We start from the raw sequence: 23,663 nt of genomic DNA, 5'->3' as shown, positions 1-23,663 counted from the left end.
ATTCAAAGCTTCCTTTGCCGTTGCTATCCTCCTTTTGATTTCCTGGCACCATCTCATGTTACTGCTTATAGTACTCCCCAAGTATTTGAAGCTGTCCACTTGCTCTACTGCAGCGGTCATCAAAACACTGCATGTTCGGGCTAGCGTCTCTTACCCGCGGACAAGACACAGCTCTTGCGTGCAATCGTCGCTGCTGGCGGGTATGCTGTCTCTCTATCCCTTGTGCACGACGGAGCAGAGTTCCTTACCCTCCATGCACTCTACCCATTTCAGCGAGTACTGACGACCACTGCTCTACTGCCTAATTTAAAATTCGCAAGTTTGTCTTCTTTACTTTTCTTCCTATGACCATGGTCTTCGTCTTGTTGCCATTTATCTTCATCTCAAATTGCACACAGCTGTCATTTAGCGTATCATTCCTCTTCTGCTAACAACGCCATATGCTCAGAAAATCTTATACACATTATTCTTCTTCCTCCTACTATCACTCCTCCCATGTTCTGAAAACAGTTCTTCACTAAATCCTCCAAGTATATGTTGAACAGTGTAGATAATAAAGGGCATCCTTGACGTATTCCAGCCCTTATTTCGCTTCCTTCTGACATTTATTCTTCTATTCTGATTTTGTTTCATATAAAGGTTACTGAACAACCACCTCTCTTTCCAACCCACACTAATTTTCTTTAGGTTCCCCGTCACTTTATTTCAATCCAAGCCGGCCAATCTGTCTGAACTTTTTTATGGTTTTCATCAATCATAAAAGCAAATTCCTTATTAAAAATTTGCATAACACGATTCAACACTGTCTTAATCTCCATAATCATTATTATTCAAAAATGTATTTATTTATTTATTTATTTATAGTTAGAATTAATTTTGCGTTTATTTTAACTTTATTTTTTGTTAAGTTATTTTATTACTGTAATTATTGTAATGTTATTGAATGTTATATATCATTAACATCGGGAGTACACACAATTGCAGTGCTAATAAATACAGGGACATCATTTTATTTTTACTTCAATTTTTATTATACCTGAGTTTTTGAATGTACTTCACTCCCACCCCGTCTACTAATGAAGTTCCAACTGTCCTCCTTACAGAACCAAGACCGCATATAGTAAACAGTACTGAGTTAGTGAGTATAGGACGTTCCAGAAATATGTTCGCATTTTCCAGTGACGAAAGAGCTTTCAATATTGAATCATATTTTCGCACAGGTACTGTCGTCCGTTTGCCTACGTCGCATCCCGATTCCCCTCACCTGCTTCTGCTCGCTCTTCTGTAAAGGTTAGTGGCTGGGCTGTCTTAGTTCTTTTCTGTAAACATTAATTTCTGTTAGGAATTGGACGTCTACGTAATATTATACAACTGTTCAAAATAACTTAAAAAGGGCCTCGTTAAGTAATTAAATGTCAAGTGATTTCACCCCTTTCTACGATCCTGCGACATAACCGCTTGGACGGACAGTAGATAGCATGTCTGAATAATTTTATCTGTGCGGGTCGGACAGAAGTGAAGATTGAATTTACAGTACGTAAGGTACTCTTTTATAGGGTAGGTACAGAATTATTTCAACATGAGTTACTAGTACGAAGGACGAAACTGGTAATTGGAATTAGGTACAATAGTCTATAGTGCGATAATATGCATAAAAGAAGCCTGTATCGAAATGAACGGTCACCATTTTCAAAAATATGTTTAAATATCCATATTTTGATTATTTTTTAATTTAACTTCATTCTCTATAGTGTACGCTAATGTGCTGTAGACAGTATAATATACACTGCATAATGAATACGTCCGAATGGGTAGCTCAGTTCTTGAGTAAAAACACTTATTGTTAATACAGTACTGTATTTTGATTAAACAAAAACCTAATGAAAACTATCAAACTCAAAATCGTGATATTTCCTAGTCTACGATGTATGAACTACTTTTCTTCCCTCCTGTACCTAGTAAAGTGATTTGCTTATATTTTACGCCAGTATCATCGAACTGCAGTTGTGGAAGGAGGTAGTAAGCAGTGTTTCCGGTTCTCAACCGTTAGTCCAAAGGTATAGCCAGGTTAATATTAAAAATGTTAATAAAAATAAAATGATGTCCCTGTACATACATAAACAATTAAGTTAAGTAAACTGAATTAAAAATTAAATACATATAACTCAGAAACAAATTATAAACTTTTTTTTTCCTTGAACTACCGTAGCTTCAGTTCAAATAGAAGCACGCCTAGACTATCAAGGCTAAGAGGAAATAAGTTGTAACTTAGATTACCACTTTAAGCGCAATGATGATTTTAATCGGTATTTATAGATAGATACTCAATAATTTCTAAGTGAACATTCCGATCCGTAGCTTTCTCCTTCCATGTTTTCCTTTTTCCATAGCCTATCGGCTAAATAAATGATGTGATATTTATTAAGACTTGACATACTTAAAGAGCTCCAGTAGTCTAGTTGGAGCATAAGTGAACTTTTACCGGAAGCAAGTAGCAACCCAAACAAAAAGGAAGAGATAAGTTATGCGATAAAACCATATTTGTTCTGCTCAGGATAAACCAGTTTCCAATATTTCGCGCCAAACATTTTTCTCTCCTGCTAATTGTTATGTAAGTTAATATTATATAGGCTTTGTTCATGAGTAAGTCTCGGAATTTTAGGGTTTAGAAAAACTGGAAATTTTACTCAACATGCGTTTCAGGACTTCATAGATTTTAAATGTAATTTCAGATGTTATAGGTTTTTAGGAAGAAAAGCAAACTTGCAGCATACCGTTATGTTAAAACACTTCGCTAATGGATTATAATTATCTTCAAAAAATAATTTCACACATCACTCAAATAAGACGATTAAGGCCATAAGGCCTTCTCTTCCACTCAACCAGTATAAAAATACATGTCATATACAAATGAAGATCCAGGGAAACAATCAGGTAAGTCACTTTTTTTGTCGAGGTGGAGTTTGAGGCGCCATTAGATTCTCTATAGATTGGACTATCGTTTAGAGCATACCTGCACGAGCGGTGTTTACCGCTCGCCTAAACGGAGAGAAAGATACGTCAGAATGACATAGGAAAGGGAAACGACCACTCAGCTATCTAGTGGAGTGCAGTGTGTAGGGCTATTCTCAGTAACTGTTTCACGTTGCTTACCTACTGCTACAGTACAGTAATGGAGGAATCTAAAAGACGGAACATAACATTTAACGATTTACAGCTCGAACTTATTGATCTTCAATGTGGCATAAGGGCTAAAGACCGTTTGAATAATACTACTAGCCTGGTTGACTTTTATAAGACTAAACATTAGCAATGATATCCACGACTACACAGGCTGGCTGTGAAAATGATTGCTATGTTTGGCTCAACATGTACTATATTTGTGAGCAACTTTAATAAAGGCAGGCATCGAACGTCTGTAACTGATGTTTCATTACGATCAGTAGGCTGCTGTTCCTTTCAGCTGCCAACAACATAAAACCTCGTTTTGATGTACTGATGAGTAAAAATATAACAAAATGATAATGTACATTTAAGTAGCTATATAATTTCTATTATTTCTGTAAAATAAATATTTTTTTATTAATTAATAATAGTCCAAAATAGTTTTGCAAACACTGAACGGGAATTCATTTCATAAACACTCGTAATAGTACTTCCTTTTGTGTATATTTTGTACGAGATCACCCCTTCTTCCAGTCCGTACACACCTGTGGAGTAACGGTCAGCGCGTCTGGCTGCGAAACCAGATGGTCCGGGTTCGAATCCCGGTTGGGGCAAGTTACCTGGTTGAGGTTTTTTCCGGGGTTTTCCCTCAACCCAATACGAGCAAATGCTGGGTAACTTTCGGTGCTCATTTCACCGGTATTATCACCTTCATATCATTCAGACGCTAAATAACCTAGATTTGATACAGCGTCGTAAAATAACCCAATAAAATAAAATAAATAAATCTTCCAGTCCGCCCTTACACAGAGTGCAGCTAATATCTGCATTCCGCTCATGAGCTGTGAGCCGGCTCGGAGAGCGCAAACCTTGTGCAGGCCTGGTTTAGAGGTATGAAACAGGAAAAGAAACAGATTAATCATGGGTTTATTTGCCTTCAAATTTTTGGAGTACAGGAAAAAAAGTAGGTAAGCGAACTGTTTCAGCGAAGAAAACAGGTTTCATGGAAAAAGTGACTTACTTAGTTTTCTCCCTGGACCCTTCAAATAACATCAATGCAGAAAACGGTGAAATAATAATAATAATAATAATAATAATAATAATAATAATAATAATAATAATAGTAAGCCACCGGCGTGGCTCAGTCGGTTAAGGCGCTTGCCTGCCGGTCCGAAGTTGCGCTCGGGCGCGGGTTCGATTCCCGCTTGGGCTGATTACCTGGTTGGGGTTTTCCGAGGTTTTCCCCAACCGTAAGGTGAATGCCAGGTAATCTATGGCGAATCCTCGGTCTCATCTCGCCAAATACCATCTCACTATCACCAATCTCATCGACGCTAAATAACCTAGTGGTTGATACAGCGTCGTTAACTAACCAACTAAATAATTAATAATAATAATAATAATAATAATAATAATAATAATAATAATAATAGCAAAATGTAGATGTAGGCTATTTAGGCTAGTTACGTACATGTAATTCTAAAGAGTTAAACAAGTACAATTTAGTGTTAAATAAGACAATTTGGACCAAAGGAATGATTAATATAATGAAGGAAAATTGATATATTAAATAAATATCACTGACCAACAAATTTTTTTCGAAATGTCAATTGCTTGAAATTTTTGTCACTCATTCTTAATATTTTTGACGTGCTGATTTCAAATCTGAAAACGTTTTTTTTTTTTCTTCATGCGTTAGTTTTCATATAATTCGAACTTTTGCATTCCAAACGACAGGTAATAAGGTAATATTGTTCAGATATGAATATTGTTTCCGTTGTTATTTCATATCTGATCACGGCTACAAGGAGACGTCAATCTATAAACAACCCAGACAGTTTCTGCTACATTTGTATTATTTGTATTGGACAAAGGCGTAAAATAACATCTTTGTGAGGCGCACTTATAAAGCGTACTTCGGACTTACTATTGGGGGCCGAGACAAGAAATGGGTCCCACATAGTTTGTGTCACAATTGCGAAGAAATGCTGCATGATTGCACAAAAGGAAAACATAAGAGTTTACCTTTCGGAATTCCCATGACCGCCGAGAACCAAAGGATCATACAAGTGATTGCTATTTTTGTCTCGTCACACACACGAAGAGACAGCATACCAAATAACAAATTTTAGACGTAAGGACTACTGAAAAGTGTAATTTTAGAAAGTCTCACAAATTATTTTTTAGTACATGCTCTTTAAAATTGAACTTTAGCGGCCGCTAAAGTCGTCATGGCAACTTTACAGGGTGTTAATATGTCAACATTGTTTCATTATGTTTATCAGACGGCGCAACTGATGGTGAGAATATGATAATTGACTGGGCTTTTATACATATATTTACTTTTACTTTATTTCATTTGATATAATTTAGAGAGCTTTTGGTAAATGTACCACGTATGCATCCACACTTGTGGAGTAACGGTTAGCGCGTCTGACCGCGAAACCAAGTGGCCTGGGTTCGAATCCCGGTTGGGACAAGTTACCTGGTTGAGGTTTTTTCCTCAACCCAATATGAGCAAATGCTGGGTAACTATCGGTGCTAGACTCCGGACTCATTTCACCGGCATTATCGCCTTCATCTCATTCAGACGCTAAATAACCTGAGACGTTGATACAGCGTCGTAAAATAACCTACTTAAAAAAACCACGTACGCAAAACCTTTAGAGGACTTATCCCGTATTTTGGATGGACGATGGATGGATGGATGGATGGATGGATTATTAACCGTTGAAATAAATTATTCATAGCATTGTTAGTGTACATTAATCTAACAGTGATACAATAATTTTACAGTCATCTGAATCAATGGTAACATATCACATGCTTATTAAAAAGATATTAGTTATTTAGAATATAATGTAGTTATTCACTAAGCAAATAACGTACTACTACTAATTCAGTCAGTAATGCATAACACACTAGAATAGTTACTTGTACATAAGATGCTTAGTATATTTTAAGAGATTCACTAATTATTTTGCAATCACACATTAGCAGGCAATTGATTTTCTTTCTTCTGAGTCTTGATGCTGCTTCTCTTCCAGTAGGGTCTCCAGGAACGTGAAACAAGAGAGAACAGAAGGGCAGTACACACAAGAATAAATGGTTAAAATTTAAATCTTTATATTTAAATATTCTTTTGTGCATTTTGACATGAGTGTCAGTAATATATTTTTAACAGATTTCTTAAACATACTATTCTTATGTTCCTTGACATGTGGGGGAAGTTTATTATATAACTTACTGCCAGTACGTGTAGGGGTATTGAGAGTTTTAGCAAGTCTGTGGTAATTCAAATATATATTATTGGATGTCCTAGTATTGTGCTAGTGATATTCTGAGTTTGTTTTAAAGGAATTTAAATTTTTATGAATAAAGCATACTGTTTCTAGGGTATAAACATAGGATACCGGTAAAATTTTAAGTTCCTTGAAAAGTCCGTTACTTTCTGTGCGAATAGATACTTGCTTCATAATTTTAGTTATTCGTTTTTGTAGTTTAAGTATATGAGAAGATTTTGATGATGATCCCCAGAATATTATTCTATATGATATGACTGAATGTATATAGCCAAAATAAACTGACAATTGTAGCTCAATGAGTGATATTTTTGAGAGGACTCGGAATACATAGCATAGTCGAGATATTTTTTCTATTAAGAACTGAATGTGGCTTTCCCATGTCAGGTCTGTATCAACCCAGATGCCTAGAAATTTTGTGTTTTTAACTTCTTTAATTATGGTGCCATTAAGTGTAATCTGTACAGGGTCTTGCAACCGTTGTTGATTGAAATTCATAAATACCGGTACTGTTTTATTTGCATTTAATTTGAGCTTATTATCTGTTAACCATTGCTCAAGTATTTTGGAAGTTTCATTAATTTTTTGTTGCAAATCAGTATTCCTGTAGTCATGTTATACAATGTTTGTGTCATCTGCAAATAATATTGTGTATGGTTAATAGAAGGTCGTTTATGTACTGGTACAATGAGAAAGTACAAGACATTCTTTGTACAATGAGAAAGTAAGAACTGTAATTACTGAATGTTACCCGTATACTTTCTTGCATTTGTAGCCAGAATACATTGTACGATCTAGACTTATAGGCCCATTTATTGTGTTTTATAGCCTGGAAAATACATTCTTAATTACTTTCCGTGTAGGCCTACATTTCTCATAAGAATTTCCTTTAGATTAACTTCATGAAAATTACAATGCATTGTGATCCTATTAATGGACAGTCATTTTATTATTTCAAAATGTGTCTACAATAACAATGTAGTTATCTTTAACAATTCAGCATTATTAAAAAGGTAAATGACATTTATATATCAAACACGTTTTTAGTGAAAACATTTTTATTGTTTTTTCATACTTTAAAACTCTTCTTTTTGCACAGGTTTAGTGGCAGACATCGATCACTATCATTTGAAACTGAGAGTTCCTTGTTTGGAAGACGGCAGGTTCTACCGTAACCCAAAACCAGCACCTGAAAAAGTTTGGACGATCTCTGAATGTTCTAAGTACTATCTCTGCCTTGGTAAGTACTGTACCTTCTTAATAAAAAGAATTTCATGTCATAATCCGACTAAAACACGTACATCAACAACATATCTATTCTTTCAAGAATTTTTTTTTCTTAATCGCTACCGGCACCTATAGTCCCATCGTTCTAATTTCCGGCAGCCAATCGCATTGCAGATCGGCTACATTTAAACATTTGCGTCTTGTGATTTGCTGATGAAGACGTTATGCATTTCAAAAGGCTCGATAAATATTTAATATAATCGCCCGCCATTTTGGCTCTTTCGTTGGTGTTCGCAGAAAGCACACGAGGACGTTATTTACCGCACAAATTTTTGTTGAATTACAGTGCGTTTGATTTATTATCATAGGAGCTACGACATGATAATGTTTAAAACGGTGCGGCAAATAGATTCCTCATCTGGTAGCTCGGCAACGGAAGAACAAAAATGGCGAACAATACTACCTACCTAGACTTTATAGAGCCTTCACTTCCTAAGACGTAAATGTAAGGAGGAGTCACACCAAGAATAACAGCATCGCAACTATAGTGGAAAAGGAACTGGCCACCCTACCCCATTATGTCCTGGCCTAGTTGCCTCATAAGTGTTGCCATGTTGGTATACTTGTGAGATTCAAACCTGTCTTCGGGCAGTTGACTAAAAAAAAAATCATCATTACCTTCAATATTAAATTTTCTAAAATTTTTATTAAAGAAAAAATATTTCCTGAAGGAATAGGTGAAAAATCCTAAACTATGTTATTGATGTAGGTCTTTAGAATATTTCTGTAAAAGAATTGTGCAGATATTTAATTAATTGTAGATTTTATTATGTAAATGCTTTACAGTTGTAAAAAATATTATGCAAATTTCATATTATTTTTACAGGTAATTATTAACTATTTTAATAATCTGAGTAGTGTTTTGTAAAGTGTAATGCATGTATAGTAAGCACGAAAAGTTATGTTCATTTTGCTTTTATAGTAGCTGAGATGTAAAAAAATTAATTTCACTAAATTTTTGCAGGCCAATGGTGTATCTCTCCCCTTAATTTACATTTAACACATGAAAGTGATCATTATAAAATATATATTCCTAAGTACCTTTTCAATGATTTTAAAGCGTTTCTCAAATTCCGAATTCAGAGAAATAATGGACATTATATTCAGTGTTTATGTAAATATATGATTTTGATTGGGTATGTGTCTGTTGTGTATTCATAACAGGTCTATGCAGAAGCTAGACCTACATATATTATAATACATGTAGGTCTAGGCGGAAGTGAAAAGCCCCCATCTGTTGGACTCTCGCAATACTGACCATGCAGCATCCTTTCTCATCTAGTGGTTAAGCAGTTGACCACTATATGGCAGATTTTCGGTTCAGCCCTAGCCTCCCGTGTGTCTGGAGTGTACTTTAGTTTAATTTAATATGCGAGTTTGTACAACAGATAAGAATGTGATAATTCAAGTAAGATAAGCCACATGTTTTCACTCTACGTTATTAGGCAGTCTAAAATTTCAACTTGTTTGTATTTGAATTTTTATTTACCATAACTGAGCGTCTCCATGACTAAGCTCCACTTGGCACCATTGTCTACACAGCATTTCGAGTGGGTGTGCGAGTGTAGGCCTACCAAAGGTAATTCAATCCCACTCTCATTAAAACACTTTCATAATGCATCGGCCGGGTTCGATTCCCAGTCAGGACAGCTTACCTGGTTGAGGTTTTCTCCGGGGTTTTCCCTCAACCCAATATGAGCAAATGTTGGGTAACTATCGGTGTTGGATCCTGGACTCATTTCACCGTCATCACCTTCATCTCTTTCAGACGCTAAATAACCTAGGATGTTGATAAAGTGTCGTAAAATAACCTACTAAAATAAAATAATGCATCGGTTCTGCCAGATGGCTTACCAGTAAATTCCAACCAGGAAAAGCTACTTTTGTGAAATGGCACGATATCACACTTCATTATAGGCCTACATTTTTTATATGAGACAAACTAGCGAAAATGCAAGCTTATCCCTAGATATAAAGGGATATTTGAAGGGTAATCTGTGCTTCAGTGGCTGGCCATGATAATATCTTTGAAAAATATTGTAGTGCAAGAGGTCAAATGACTTTATTGTCAAACGCCTGGCATTAGAAAACAACAACAACAACAACATATTTGAAGGGTTTCAAGCCAGACATGACTATTCCACAATATCACAAAAATTACGTTTCTCATCTTTACCGCACCTCTTTATCTTAGTCTACCTTGTAGTCAACACGAATGAATGTTTCCTTAACTGCTGAAGGCTGCAATAATTGAAATTAAATTTGGCAGCATGTGGATAGTCAAATCCTTCATTTAAGAAAATGGGTGAAGATGATCTTACTTAGGATGTGTACAAGCTTATATTCTAGCATTTTCACCACATATTACCACTGCTGTAGCTACTCTTGCTTCTGCTATTACCGTCAAATGGGCAAACTTGGAAGAGTGTTCTAACTTGGAACATTATCATAGGGTACTTTCGTTTTGTCACATTAACACCAAACTGTAATAGAACCAAATGTGCTGCACAACAAAGTAACAAGTGAAGATTATGTTGCCACTGTGACAAAACAAAACGAAAATACCCTATGATAATGTGCGAAGTTAAAACACTGTTCCAAGTTTGGCCATTTGACAGTACTATTATTTATTACTAATAACGCTATTGCTGTTAATATTACTACTGACTACCAGTATTCCTATTATCGGTATGCTCGTTTGCAAAACCATTCTTACTATTACTGTTGCCATTGTTAATACAGTATTGTTAGTATTGTATCCCTACCAGTGGCGTAGCGTCAATGTAAGCTAAAATGCTCAGCTTCACCAGTTAATAACTCCATAATAAACCTGCAGTTTATTGAACAAAATTATTTATTAATTTTAATACAATATATTTACGCGTTAAATGTTGTGATGCGGCAGCTCAGGATGATTTGTGATGCAGCAGTAAACATGAAGCCTGCACACACCAGCTTCCAATCCCCTCCACTGCGCTACAAGCAATGACGTTATAGTTACTTGCTACAAGCAGACTCGTTTCTTTCACGCATTCTTCTGCGTAACCCACCCTGCAGATTTTCCATCCCTTTCTAACCAAACTACCCTGGTCGCAAGAAGCTAGCTTTGGCATTGGAAAGAATTTAGCTTCCGAGTTATCCCTTTCGTGAGTTGTGTTCAGTTGAAGTATTAGTGTGCAGTGTGGATGATATAATAAATAATAATGAGTGAAATAACAGTTTCTGACACTAATGTATGTACTAGTCAAAAATAATCTTTTGATAAAGATTTTAACGTTGATTGACGTAATTTTACTAACACTGTATCTATTGACCGTTAATATTGTGATTTCTCTAAATATGACAGGGAGTGAGCTAATGTTAAATTATACATATGTGTCTATTTCATAGAATATGTATAAACCATGAAATCATATTTTACTACCATTTGAGGTGATACCTTATTGGTGTTATTTATGAGGTTCCAACCAATCTTCGGACTGCTGACTTGACATCGACTACTATCTATTTTAAGACTATATATTTGCAATACGTTTCCTCATACATGAAAGACAACTTGAGTTAGCTCCCCCTGCTCAAAATTTCATGCTACACCACTGATCCCTATATACTACCACATTGCTAATATAACCAGGCAACATGCATTTCAAAGTGTGCAGGAACCAAATTAATGTTCCTACCGGTCAGTCTGGAGTGGGGATTAATTCATATAGAACAATGACATTGTGCAAGACTTGAAAACGGAAGTGCTATGTTTTGAATGTTGCCTGGCTATGCTGGTAGGAGTTTATTTTCTAGTTCCACAATCTAGTATATACAGTCACGAAGCTTGAGTTTATGGGGTACTAGGAACAAAAGACTGTGCAAGTACTATTTCGCATTGTCTGTAATGAGGCGATAGTAGCGATTTTAGTGGTTAGCAACTATCTGTGGATGCATATTTACTATGTATTGAGCTTCGTGATTGTATACACTAGACTGCTAGTACGTTAAATTTTCTTAGTTATTATTATTATTATTATTATTATTATTATTATTATTATTATTATTATTATTATTACTCGTGAATTACATTAATATAATATTCTGTACTTAAACATTGCATAATCTTTTACTTATTTATCTATATACAAGTAATTAAGCATTACCTGTATATAATTTTGTGCGTGTGTGTGTGTGTGTGTGTGTGTGCGCGCGCATGCGTGTGTGCACGATATAAATTGCCAAAAAAATACAAGTGGTAGAGCATAAATAACTGAAGAAAGAAGTCAAATAATATTTTTCTGTAACTGTTAAGGTTTTTCCAGAAAAAAATGTATTTTGTAAGTCTAACTTTTTTGAAAATGAGAATAGATAGTCATTATTTACTTTGCCTGGTACACATGCTGAAGCAGTCGTTTGTTACTCTGTTGTGTGTTGGTATGTATGGACGCAAAGTCATTGGCAGTGGCATTCAAGTTCAGTCGAAATGTAAACAAATATTACACTACTATCAATCTTAAAAACATGGTATTTTACAAATTAAAATTATAAGAAATAATTAAATTTCACTAGACATTTTGTTCAGTACAATTATTGTCTCTTTATAATGTTAGCAGTTTATATCGTTTACACCCTGTATGTATATGTATATAGTAAGGAAATACACTGTATCTCTCAGGATGATTCCACTAGGCAGGCTGACATCTTTGCCATGAACAAGAAATAGAATCAAGGTATGATATTAGATCCAATTATCAGATTTGAGAGAGATACTGTTATTGCAAGTTATCTTGAACCTTCTGAGCGGGGACAGAGGGGCAGAGGGAAGGAAGGGCGTAACACGGGTGGAGCCAACTGAGTTGTTTGCGCATGCTCCACAGCATGATCTCTTGTCAAGAAACATAGTACTATTTCCTTCACTGCGTACCAGTAGTGTTACCATGGAGCAGCAGCCACAGGGTAGTAATTATGGTGAAATCACATCACCGCGGAGAAAAAGTAATGCTGTTATCCATAGCCGAGAAAGAGAAATTATCGCAAATATAATAATATTAAGCGTTCCGAGGAGGAAAAATTAAACTAATATTTGCTGGAACCTCTTGCTAAGGAATATGAGAGAGCAGCTAAATACTCTGGCAAAAGTATTAGTTCCGTGAAGAGAATTAAAAATAATATTGAATTACAACCGAATGAACCTCACACTACTCCGGGAAAGAATAGGTATGTAATGTTTAGAAATTATTGCTATAATAGTTATGTACAATAGTGTGTGTATTGAGAGCGACATAATGAATTACTGTTGCAAGTTATTATTTTCTTATAGTTCTACTAAACATATTATTTCATTCCAGAATTAGACTTGTGTAAAGTTGAAGTGGACGACTTCGATCAACATGTTATTCGGGATACAATCGAAGAATTCTATCATGTTCAGAAAGTAGTACCTACGATTAAGAAGATAATTCCGAATGGATGATGCCATTGGCGAAATAATTAATTTTGAACAAGCGATGATGGCAGCAATAATAGGGATATGGATTGTGTATAGTAAATTAATGTAAATTCAAATAATAAGCCTGTAAAATATTGTTACAGTATAAGAATTGTACATATTAGCTGAAGGTGTAAGTCATGTAGGCCTATATAATGTATAGAAATAGCTGTAGTAACTCCGCCATTGCAGGTTCCCAGCCCGGATGAGAGAGGAGTGTACACACGATTATATTTAAATACTTACTCATCACAGGTTAATTAAAGCTTGCTACGAAACTATGTTCTCCTCTCAAAACCGGAGTATTGAGAGAAGATGATGCCTGTATTGAACCAAGTTCTTTTACAGTAGAGAGCCATAAGGTAAAAGAACCAACGTTTTTTGAAAAGAGTCACGTTACCTAAGGGAGGGACATCCTTGCTGTGTCGTTACGTTGATGAGTACACGCCATACCGAGCAGTTCCAAAGACAGACTTACGGGATGCAAGGTTCAAGATAACTTGCAATGACAGTACAATGCAGTCCTATCAAACTGACGAGGAAAAACATAGCATTTATGAACTTGGTTGTCTTATTTCAGCAAAAATTATAACATCCCGCTCAACAACTGGTCAGTTCAAGGAATTATTTTTGGAGTTAGGGGACCTTTGTCTAAATATGCCTACGACCAGCTAAAACTTTGGGATGCAAGCTCTTCACTATGAAGAAAATCACTATGCAAATCTTGAAAGATTCTACAGATTCTGCATTTCCACCTTTACTTTAATAATAATAATTAATAAAGTACAGTATAGTAAAACCTCCATTATTCATCACCCTATTAACCGATTGGTGGATTATCCGACTGTCATTCTTTTTCTTTCTTTTTTTTTCCGCAAAACAAAATACGAAATCCTATACAGTTACTTGTGGGAGGGATGTTTTTTTCCCAATTTGTAAAACAGTCACTGCATCATTCAGTTCTTGTCCTACTGTTGGAATGACCATACTGTATAACGAATATGTAAAATGTTTTCCACGGGAGTCAAAATAAAATGTGTTATGCTAAGTATCGAAAAAAAGCGCAAATAATTGGGAGGTTTGGGAAAGCAGAAACTGTATCTCATGTCGAATCAGAATAAGAGATTAACATTACAACTGTGTGCAATTTAATAAAAATACAAAGGTAATATTTAGGCCTATATAAAGTACGAGTAGTAAATCCGCAGTACGAGATCTCTACTCCTATCTTTCCACAGACAACCATCACAAGATCTTGGACCTTAAAAACCGTAATTGACAATGGACTTAAATAAATTAGTGAACTTCTGATCAACTAACACGTTAAACACAACATCAAGGAGGAAATTACGAAACAGTAGGCCTAAGTATATGTACTTAACTTATGAAAATCGTTTATGGTACAGATTATCCGATTTTTTCGATTAATCGTTCAGTCAATTCCCTTCATTACCACGGATAATAGAGGTTCTACTGTATTTGGTTTTTTTATTTATCTTTATATTTGTATCAAGATTTAAAATTTTTGTGTAAAATTTACTTTTGTCTGTGTATAATCTTCTGAATCCTAGGGTCATCCTCATTATGTACTGCTCTGGATAGGGTAATAGCTAATTAAGGGTGATTTGTGTAATTTTTAATAATATGACCTACCAGTACCAGTACCTTCACCATCACAAACAACCACTACTGCCACATTCAATATATATCTCCACTACTATCATCACTTCAACTTCTTCTGTGTAGATGATGATGGTGATGATATTTTATGTTTATTTGCCATGAAAATGTTCTTATTCTTATTATTCTCTGTCTCCAGATGGAGAAGTGTTCGGATTCAAGTGCTCTACAGGTCTTCTGTTTGATGTTAAGAGACAGATATGTGATTTCAAGTTAAATGTAGATAATTGCGACGTGGTTGCAGGTGAGTCTGCCTTATAGCATGTTTTAACAGTGGTTAAAATTTGTGTCAATTTATATATAGCGATTATGATATGGTGTCACCAAGTATAGCTCTTCACTCTTTCAAAATGTTTTGTATTTGATTATAATTTGCTTTTAATAATTACGGTCAAATATTCATGATAACAGTTGGAGTGAAGAGCTGTTCAAACAAGAATTATAAGAGAAAAATCATTTTATATAAATCTATAAAGCTTAGATAGACTACCACACATTGTTCAAAGTTTCATATTATTACATACTGGTAACAGACAAAAATATAGTATATTCTGCAAACCGTTTCAGTTGCAAGAAGAAGTTACTGGTAACAATTATAAATCACATACAGGCCTACAATTCTGACATATATGAAAAATTAGTTAATGGCTCAATGAAAACAAAGATCATCTGCAATATTATACCACAGCCTAGTTAAGTATATAGTCACGAAGCTTGAGATGTTGAGGGTACTTGGAACAACAGACTGTTCCAGTACTATTTCGCATTGTCTGTGATGAGGCGATAGTAGCAATCCTAGTGGTTAGCAACTATCTATGGATGCATATTCCATACGTATTGAGCTTCGTGACTGTAATAATTAGACTGTGATTATACTGTGAAACTAAATACAATACATATGACCTTCGTTTCGATCCAGTGATGAGTTTGTATACAATTATACCATACAGTTTGTTATCCAAGTCATTTACTCACACATTGCCTTAAGAAATTGACATTAATTCTTTAATGATTTTATTGTAAATAATAAAAAAAACTTTTGTGTAAGTTATCGTCTATCTTTCATCCAAACAAATTACCCATAACGAGTAAAGAAGTTAGGTAAAAAAAACTACATTCGACCTCTAATAGTGTGTTGCAGTACTATATTAGCAAAATTAGAATACATACCTCTAAAAGTAATCTATTCACAGATGATTACAGTATTTTATTCACCTGAAAGATGAGTAATGTGTTATTTACTGTTCCGTATGAGCAGTGAACTATTCCTTATTTTTACATTATCTCCACAACTAACTTGTTTATTTCTTGTTTTCCACTCTTTTTTACTATTCTGAATTTTCCTGCTTTTTTAATGACCTTGGACAGTTAATAATAATAATAATAATAATAATAATAATAATAATAATAATAATTATATACATATATGTACACACAAATTCCAAAATTTGGGACATCTGGCCGACATCTACAGCTGACCACTAGGATCCGGAATATAAAACAGAGGTTAAATTAAAAATAAAATACAATATGTTTTTCAGAAAGAATACGGAACAATGATAAATTTAAAAATAAAGTACAATTTGATTCAATAGCAAATATAGAAATGAAGACATTTCATATAGAATTGCTGTTTCAGAGGCAAAAGTACCACGACCACTACTAGAAGCTGCTGAATGTGAAAATCCAGACCATTTAGGGTGTGGAGATGGCGCATGTTTACCAAGCGAATTCTTCTGTGATGGAAGTGTAGACTGTACAGATGGATCTGATGAAGGATGGTGTGGTAAGTAGCTTCTCATGTAAGACATACCGATATGAACACATAGGCTACAGATTACCTCACCACCTTATTTGACTTGACTTTAAAATACGGAATATTCGTTTAAATTGAAGTGAATGTGGCATTTTGTAAAATCCAAAAGTTGTATAACTTCATTAATTTTTTTACAGGCTTGCTTTGATTTAATGTTGCTTCAGTTACACACCGTGAATATAATAAGATTTTTATCAAGCACATAATATCCAAATTTCTTCCTACTTTTTTCGTAAAGTTCACTCACACTTTTCAAACTTTTTTTTAAATACGCGCCGTTTTTGTTCGAAGTTGTATTTTGTGCACTTTCGCAAACTTGGAAACATTGGAATGGCCCAAAGACGTTGTAATTATATATCTAGAAAAACAATTGGCGCTGGTGTGCTGTACAAATTTCAACACTTTCTCGCATGTTCACACGGCACCATGTTTTGGGAGAATAAATTATTCTTTCTAATAATATCCTCAGTGTTTTGAGAATCAGAGGCGATATGACTCTTTTGAACTTTCAGCTGTAGACCACATTTACAGCACCCTCATTCTTACATTATTCTCAATGTCGGAACATTCTGAAAATGTGATTGTATGTATATTTTGCTGGCTGTGATTTTAAACAAATACCGGTAGTAAGAAAATATCATGTGATAAATGTGAAGAATCGCTGAATTATTTTAAAATAAGTACTCATTTCTATGTAAATCTGTACCTCCATTACTTACAACCCATTTTAGGCTATATATATGACTGTCCAAACACAATTGCTATTTGCTACATATTTTACGATAATGTTATATTACAATGCAGATATAAAACTGACAACTGTTTCATTGAATATTTTAGATGCAGATCATGATCCTAATGCAGCTTCACCATGTGATCCTCGTTCCTGCAAGCTCCCAGATTGCTTCTGTTCGAGAGATGGAACTCTTATACCAAACCGTTTGGAGTCTTCTCAGGTTAATCTTCAGTTTATCTCATACTGTTTTTATGAGTGTTCCTTGTTCAAACTTGAGTCATTAATTTCTGAAATAATCTATTAATTTTTATTTATCGTACTTATTTACATTTATGCACCTTAAATCCACATACTTAGACTTCAACAAACAAAATTTGATAACACAATCTCAAGGGAAAAAATGGAACTCTCTGCATCATAATCCACAGTTAATTCCCGATTTATCACGAAAATCGTGTGTAGCTGTATTTAGATTGGCAACAGGCCAAGCACCTGCATAGAATTGGAATATATCAGTCCCCTAACTGTCCATTGTGCAACTCAAACCAAGCAATGGATTCGGAACACCTCAAAATCTGTGCTTCAGCGGCTGACCATGGTAATATCTTTGAAAAATATTGGAGTGCAAGAGGTCAAATGACTTTATTGTCAAACGCCTGGCATTAGAAAACAACAACAACACATTTATGCTCCTGTATAACTATTATATATCTTCATGTATTGTATATATACACAATTGTTTGCCTGTTTACTTATCCAATTTCTTACCTCTCTGTTCGTTTATCCATCTGTCTGTCAACCTACACATAAAATAATTGATTTTTATTTCTGTTATTTATTATTTTAATTAATTTTTTCTAGTAATGTTTCTGTTATGTGTTGAATTCAATTATAGTTTCATCAGCTATATGAATATTAACATTTTTGATATCAAATTGGTTAAGATTGTGATATTTCAAACATAGGTACCGGTATTGTTGAGGGTCTCTCAAATGGCATAGTTTTCTTTCCAATTTCCAACTAAATAGGTCCAATTATTAATTATAAGAAAGTAGATTAAGCACTTTCACGAGATTACAAATTTTTTTAACACGTAACACATTCGAAATATTCAGAATTATATCAAAAGGCTGCTCCTGTCTATATTCAGTACAGTACCGTTTTAGTAGCCCTATTAAGAGCAGTTGAGGTACTACTCCTGCATGTAAATTTACCCATTTTTAAGACTAAACTTTTATTTACGAATTAATAAGAATGAAACTACATCTCAAATTTTTTGCAATGAAATCATATTCACATTTCAGGTTCCTCAGATGATTTTGCTTACGTTTGATGATGCTATTAATTCAGAAAATTGGGATCTTTACACTCAACATTTATTCGTTCCGGAGAGGAAGAATGCTAATGGTTGCCCAATTCGTGGTACTTTTTATGTATCACATCAATATACAAATTACCAGCAGACTCAGAAGTTATGGAATGATGGACATGAAATAGCAGTCCATTCTATCACGTAAGTCAGAAACTGATTTCTTTTACCAAAGTTGAAATAATATGAAAAGATACAACTAAAGTTATAAGAACATCATGATGTAATCTTTAGTATACATTTCACACAGAATGGCATGAATTCACAAAGTTACCCTACATATTTCTATGAAGAGAATAATACGGTATCTACTGGTTACTGAGAACAAAATGTATAGGTAATTGATTAACTAGCGGACTTACTCGTGTTAATTATGTAAGTTTGTGCGGCTTACAGCTGTTTCGGTGCTTCATCACACCATCCTCAAAGCCTACTAGATCTCGGCGTCATCTCGAACTTCTCTGCCTGTTATGTGGGTGCGTTTGATTGTTGAAAGGTGTTGAAAAGTGGAGTCAAATAGTGTGTGTGTACTGAAATTGATCTGTGTGTTGAGAATTTGATCGGGGTGTGTTTTAGTGTGTTTGTATATTTCGTATTGTTCTAGTGTGTTGAGTTTTTGGTTCTTGGGTTGTATGTGTAGGATTTCCATGTCCGCATTTATGTTATTGTATGTATGGTTAGCATTGGTTATGTGATCGGCATATGTAGATGTATTGTGTCCTCTGGTTACTGCTTTAATGTCTTCTTTGTAGCGTGTTTGGAATGATCTGCCTGTCTGTCCTATGTAGAACTTGTCGCAACTATTACATGTGAGTTTGTATACACCTGGTGTGGTCGTATTTATTTGTTTGTGTTTTTTGTGTGTTGAGATGTCTTTGTAGTGTGTTTTCTGTTCTGTATGCTATGTTGTATTTCTGCTTTCTGAATGAAGATGTGGTCTTATGTGTGCTTTTGTTTTCATATGTTAGTGTGATGTATTTCTTGTGTTATTGTGTTTGTGTTGTATTTTGCGTGTTTTTGTGTTTATTAAGTTTTTGTTTTGTCTTTCTTATGATGTCTATTATGTTTGGATTGTAACCGTTTTCTTGTGCTATGTATTTGATTGTGTTCACTTTTTCATTGTAGTGTTGTTGGCTCATGGGTATGTTGAGTAATCTGTGGACCATTAGTTACATAATTAACACGAGTAAGTCCGCTAATTAATCAATTACTTATATTCAAGTGTTAAAAGTAATGTACGCAAGATTCAAAATGGATTATCAAAATGTATAGTGTATCGTTCCAAGGCAAGCATCCAGAGAGTTTATCACATTGATGTCCTATAGTTCTTTTAGAGCTACATAAAAAAAGAGATCATGTGCCTCAGTCTTTCTCTCATAGACCATAGGCCCTAGTCAACAAGCCGGATAGTTCATTCACCCTAGTTTACCCTTGAAAAATAAAATTTATAAAATTTATTAGTGCAGCTACTTCAGTCCATGTCATTAGCACGACTGCTCGCCCTTCTAGCAGTAACCACAGCAGGCATGGCTTTGATTTCACAAGTACCGGTACTAATATTATATACGAGTACTACAGCAGATTTTGTTTCGAATGTGACTGGTGACAATGCATGAACTGCCCAAGACAAATGACAGTTGCGTCAGAATGATCGAGTAATTCAAAATTCAAATGTGGCTTTAATACAGTACATTGTGCGTGTTTAGTGTTAAAGATCTTGGCAAATTATATGTTAAGTGTAGTACAGTGCGTTCGTAGCTTGGCCGGACCGTTCTGCGGCAGCCTTGGACTGGGTGAAGATTGGCATGCCTGCCGCCAGAGTTACACGTAAATGACCAGCAAGTCATGGGTATGAAACACTAACTACTCTACTAACATTAGGCTAACCTGTGTCACAACAGATGTTGAAAGTGATGACCTTCAACATGAACACATTCCCTATATCTCCAAAAACAATTCTGGTTCACTCGCAAAAGTTCATGTTGACTGATTGCCTGTATTTCTCTCGTGATGTTGTCCTTCAATTCTTGTAATGTGTGCGGATTTGATACGTACACTTTATTCTTTAACGTTCCCCATTAATAAAAATCGCATGGAGATAGGTCAGGGGAACGAGGTGGCCACAATCCTCGACTAATTATTCTGTCACCAAACACACTTCGCAGTTCATGCATAGAATTTGCTGTAGCTGAATCCTGCTGAAACCACCCACTCGATCGTTCATTTCTTGTTAGTTGCGGAAAAAAATTATTTAAAATTGAAGTTACATAAACATGTGAATCAACTGTTGTGTCGAAAAATATGGGACTGATAATTCTACTCGCACTCACTGCACACCAAACCCCAACCTTTGCAGCGTGATGAACTTCATGAATAATATGGGGATTTTCGGTAGCCCAATATCTATTGTTCTGAGTAGAAACATGACCGTGAAGATGAAACCATGCTTCATCAGTGAAAAACGTTAAAAGTGGGTCCATGTTGCCATTATGAACGGACTGCACAAACCAATTGCAACAATTAATCCTACTTACAGGATCTTGTGGTTGTAAAGCATGAACTACAGTTACCCTGTATGGCTTAAGTTTCAGAAGTTTCGTTGCCACAAAAGCTGACGTCTTGGAAATGTTAACCTCTTGTGCTAAAGTTGCAGTGATTTGCCAGGTGAGTGCTCTAACTGGGCCCCTACTTCATCAAGCTTCTCTTCTGTTAGTACATGGCGTTGTTGAACACGTTTCTTGATGTAGTGAGATGTCTCACTTTATTAACAAGGTCATGAATAGTTGACTTGATAGGAATTCGAATACCTGCAAACCGATGTTCAAATTCTCTTCAACACCTTCTTGCAGAAGAGTATTTCACATATGCATCATAGAGAATTTTCTTTTAGTAGGTTATTTTACGACGCTTTATCAACATCTTAGGTTATTTAGCGTCTGAATGAGATGAAGGTGATAATGCCAGTGAAATGAGTCCGGGGTCCAGCACCGAAAGTTACCCAGCATTTGCTCATATTGGGTTGAGGGAAAACCCCGGAAAAAACCTCAACCCGGTAACTATGCCACGACTGGGAATCGAACCCGGGCCACCTGGTTTCGCAGCCAGACGCGCTGACCGTTACTCCACAGGTGTGGACATCATAGAGAAAAATACGTTGTTCTAAAGTGTACTCAACCATTATTAATAGACCTTTATCACCACGAGACAACACAATTTTACTCACAGCACGCGCACAGACGTCTTTCCCTCACAACAGATCCAACTCGACTGACTGGCGCGTCAGCTGTAGCTACAGCGCTACTCTGGCGGCAGGCGCGCCAATCTTCACCTAGTCCAAGGCCTCCGCGGAACAGTCCGGCCGAGCTACGAACGCACTGTATTAGCTCATTACTAGCCATTCTGATAAGTGTGGTATCTGTCCATAAGATTGTTGTTACTGGAGCTGTGATGCCTTTTGATAAGATATTATTGCTTTCATGACTTGAAATTAATGTCATATTATAATAATATTTTTATTTTATCGTAACCTAACATTTTATTTATTAGTAGAAATACATATAGTAATGCATATATGTTACTATAAAGAATATTGTTGTTGTTGTTTAGTCAACTGTCTGAAGAAAGGCCTGAACCTTACAAGTGATACTAAAAAGGCATAACTTATGAGGCAACTAAGCCAGGAGATAATAGGATAAGGTGATCTCTTATGGACTCAAATTTAATTTCTTTTAACTATCAGATCACCAATAGATGATTAACTGATGTTGGTGGACGTGTCGAGAATCCCTAATGTATTTCTATTTTAAAGAGAATAAAAAAGTTGATTTATTTTCTCCCAGTGGCCAACTTCTAATGTTAAAGACGAATAAGTATTACCACAGTCTAGTATATACAGTCATGAAGTTTGAGTTATTGAGGGTACTAGAAACAATAGACTGTGCCGGTACTATTTCGCATTGTCTGTGATGAGGCGATAGTAGCTATCCTAGTGGTTAGCAACTATCTATGGATGCATATTCCCTATGTATTGAGCTTCATGACAGGTATTACATTCGTATGGAAAGAGATAGATTTCATGGCCTTCGGATATGTATAATAATAATAATAATAATAATAATAATAATAATAATAATAATAATAATAATAATAATAATAATAACAATAACAATAACAATAATAATAATAATAATAATAATAATAATAATAATAATAATAATAATAAATACTAATGGTGATGATAATGAATTCTCGCAGTGTGCAATTAGTCTCTGCAAAATTTAGTTAATGATACCATTCTCTTATTCTTTTACTACATATTATTATGTCACTAAAGGTAAACCTCGTTACAGATAACAAGTTATAAGATTTTGTTACCCCACAGTTTTGAATGTAATGGGGGAACAGTAATCGCAGACCAGTTTATTTAATAATTAAAAAAATATATAGTATATGTTTAGAGACTCAGAAAAGACTGAAGGATTATTTTTGTGCCTTTATCCATACTTAGACATAGAGGACCTGAAGAATGGTGGAGCAACAATGCAACAATTGAAGATTGGTTTGATGAAATGGTAGGTCAGGCCAACATTATCAACCGCTTTGCTGGAGTGCGAATGGAAGAAATTAGGGGTAAGTGTAATTCAAAAGTTAATAGAGAACTTTTTCTTGCTCATTTTTATACATCTAATTGCTCTTGCTGTAAACAATCAGGATAAGGATATAAGATAGAGGAAGAGTTAATATACAGGTAAGTAAATGTGCTACAGTCAGAACAGCACATACAGTATCACTAGAATCCGAAGACTGGCTGAATAGTTGAGTAAGGAATTCAATGG

The 23,663-nt window shown here is 35.1% G+C and overlaps 1 protein-coding gene across 1 annotated transcript in view; it reads left to right on the top strand.

Annotated features, from left to right (window-relative positions):
* Positions 1 to 23,663, top strand: part of ChLD3 (Chitin and LDLR binding deacetylase 3) — an 81,693-nt gene that overhangs the window by 42,170 nt on the left and 15,860 nt on the right. The window contains exons 2-7 of the mRNA XM_069840567.1: positions 7,567 to 7,707; positions 15,047 to 15,151; positions 16,547 to 16,693; positions 17,564 to 17,679; positions 18,764 to 18,972; positions 23,336 to 23,457. Coding sequence (XP_069696668.1) covers positions 7,567 to 7,707; positions 15,047 to 15,151; positions 16,547 to 16,693; positions 17,564 to 17,679; positions 18,764 to 18,972; positions 23,336 to 23,457 — 840 coding nt within the window. The remainder of the gene's footprint in view (positions 1 to 7,566; positions 7,708 to 15,046; positions 15,152 to 16,546; positions 16,694 to 17,563; positions 17,680 to 18,763; positions 18,973 to 23,335; positions 23,458 to 23,663) is intronic.

This window comes from Periplaneta americana, chromosome 11, assembly GCF_040183065.1.
Source record: "Periplaneta americana isolate PAMFEO1 chromosome 11, P.americana_PAMFEO1_priV1, whole genome shotgun sequence".
Classification (NCBI taxonomy): Eukaryota; Metazoa; Arthropoda; class Insecta; order Blattodea; family Blattidae; genus Periplaneta; species Periplaneta americana.
The sequence above is the reverse complement of the archived record's forward strand: the minus strand, read 5'-3'. Positions and strand labels throughout refer to the sequence as shown.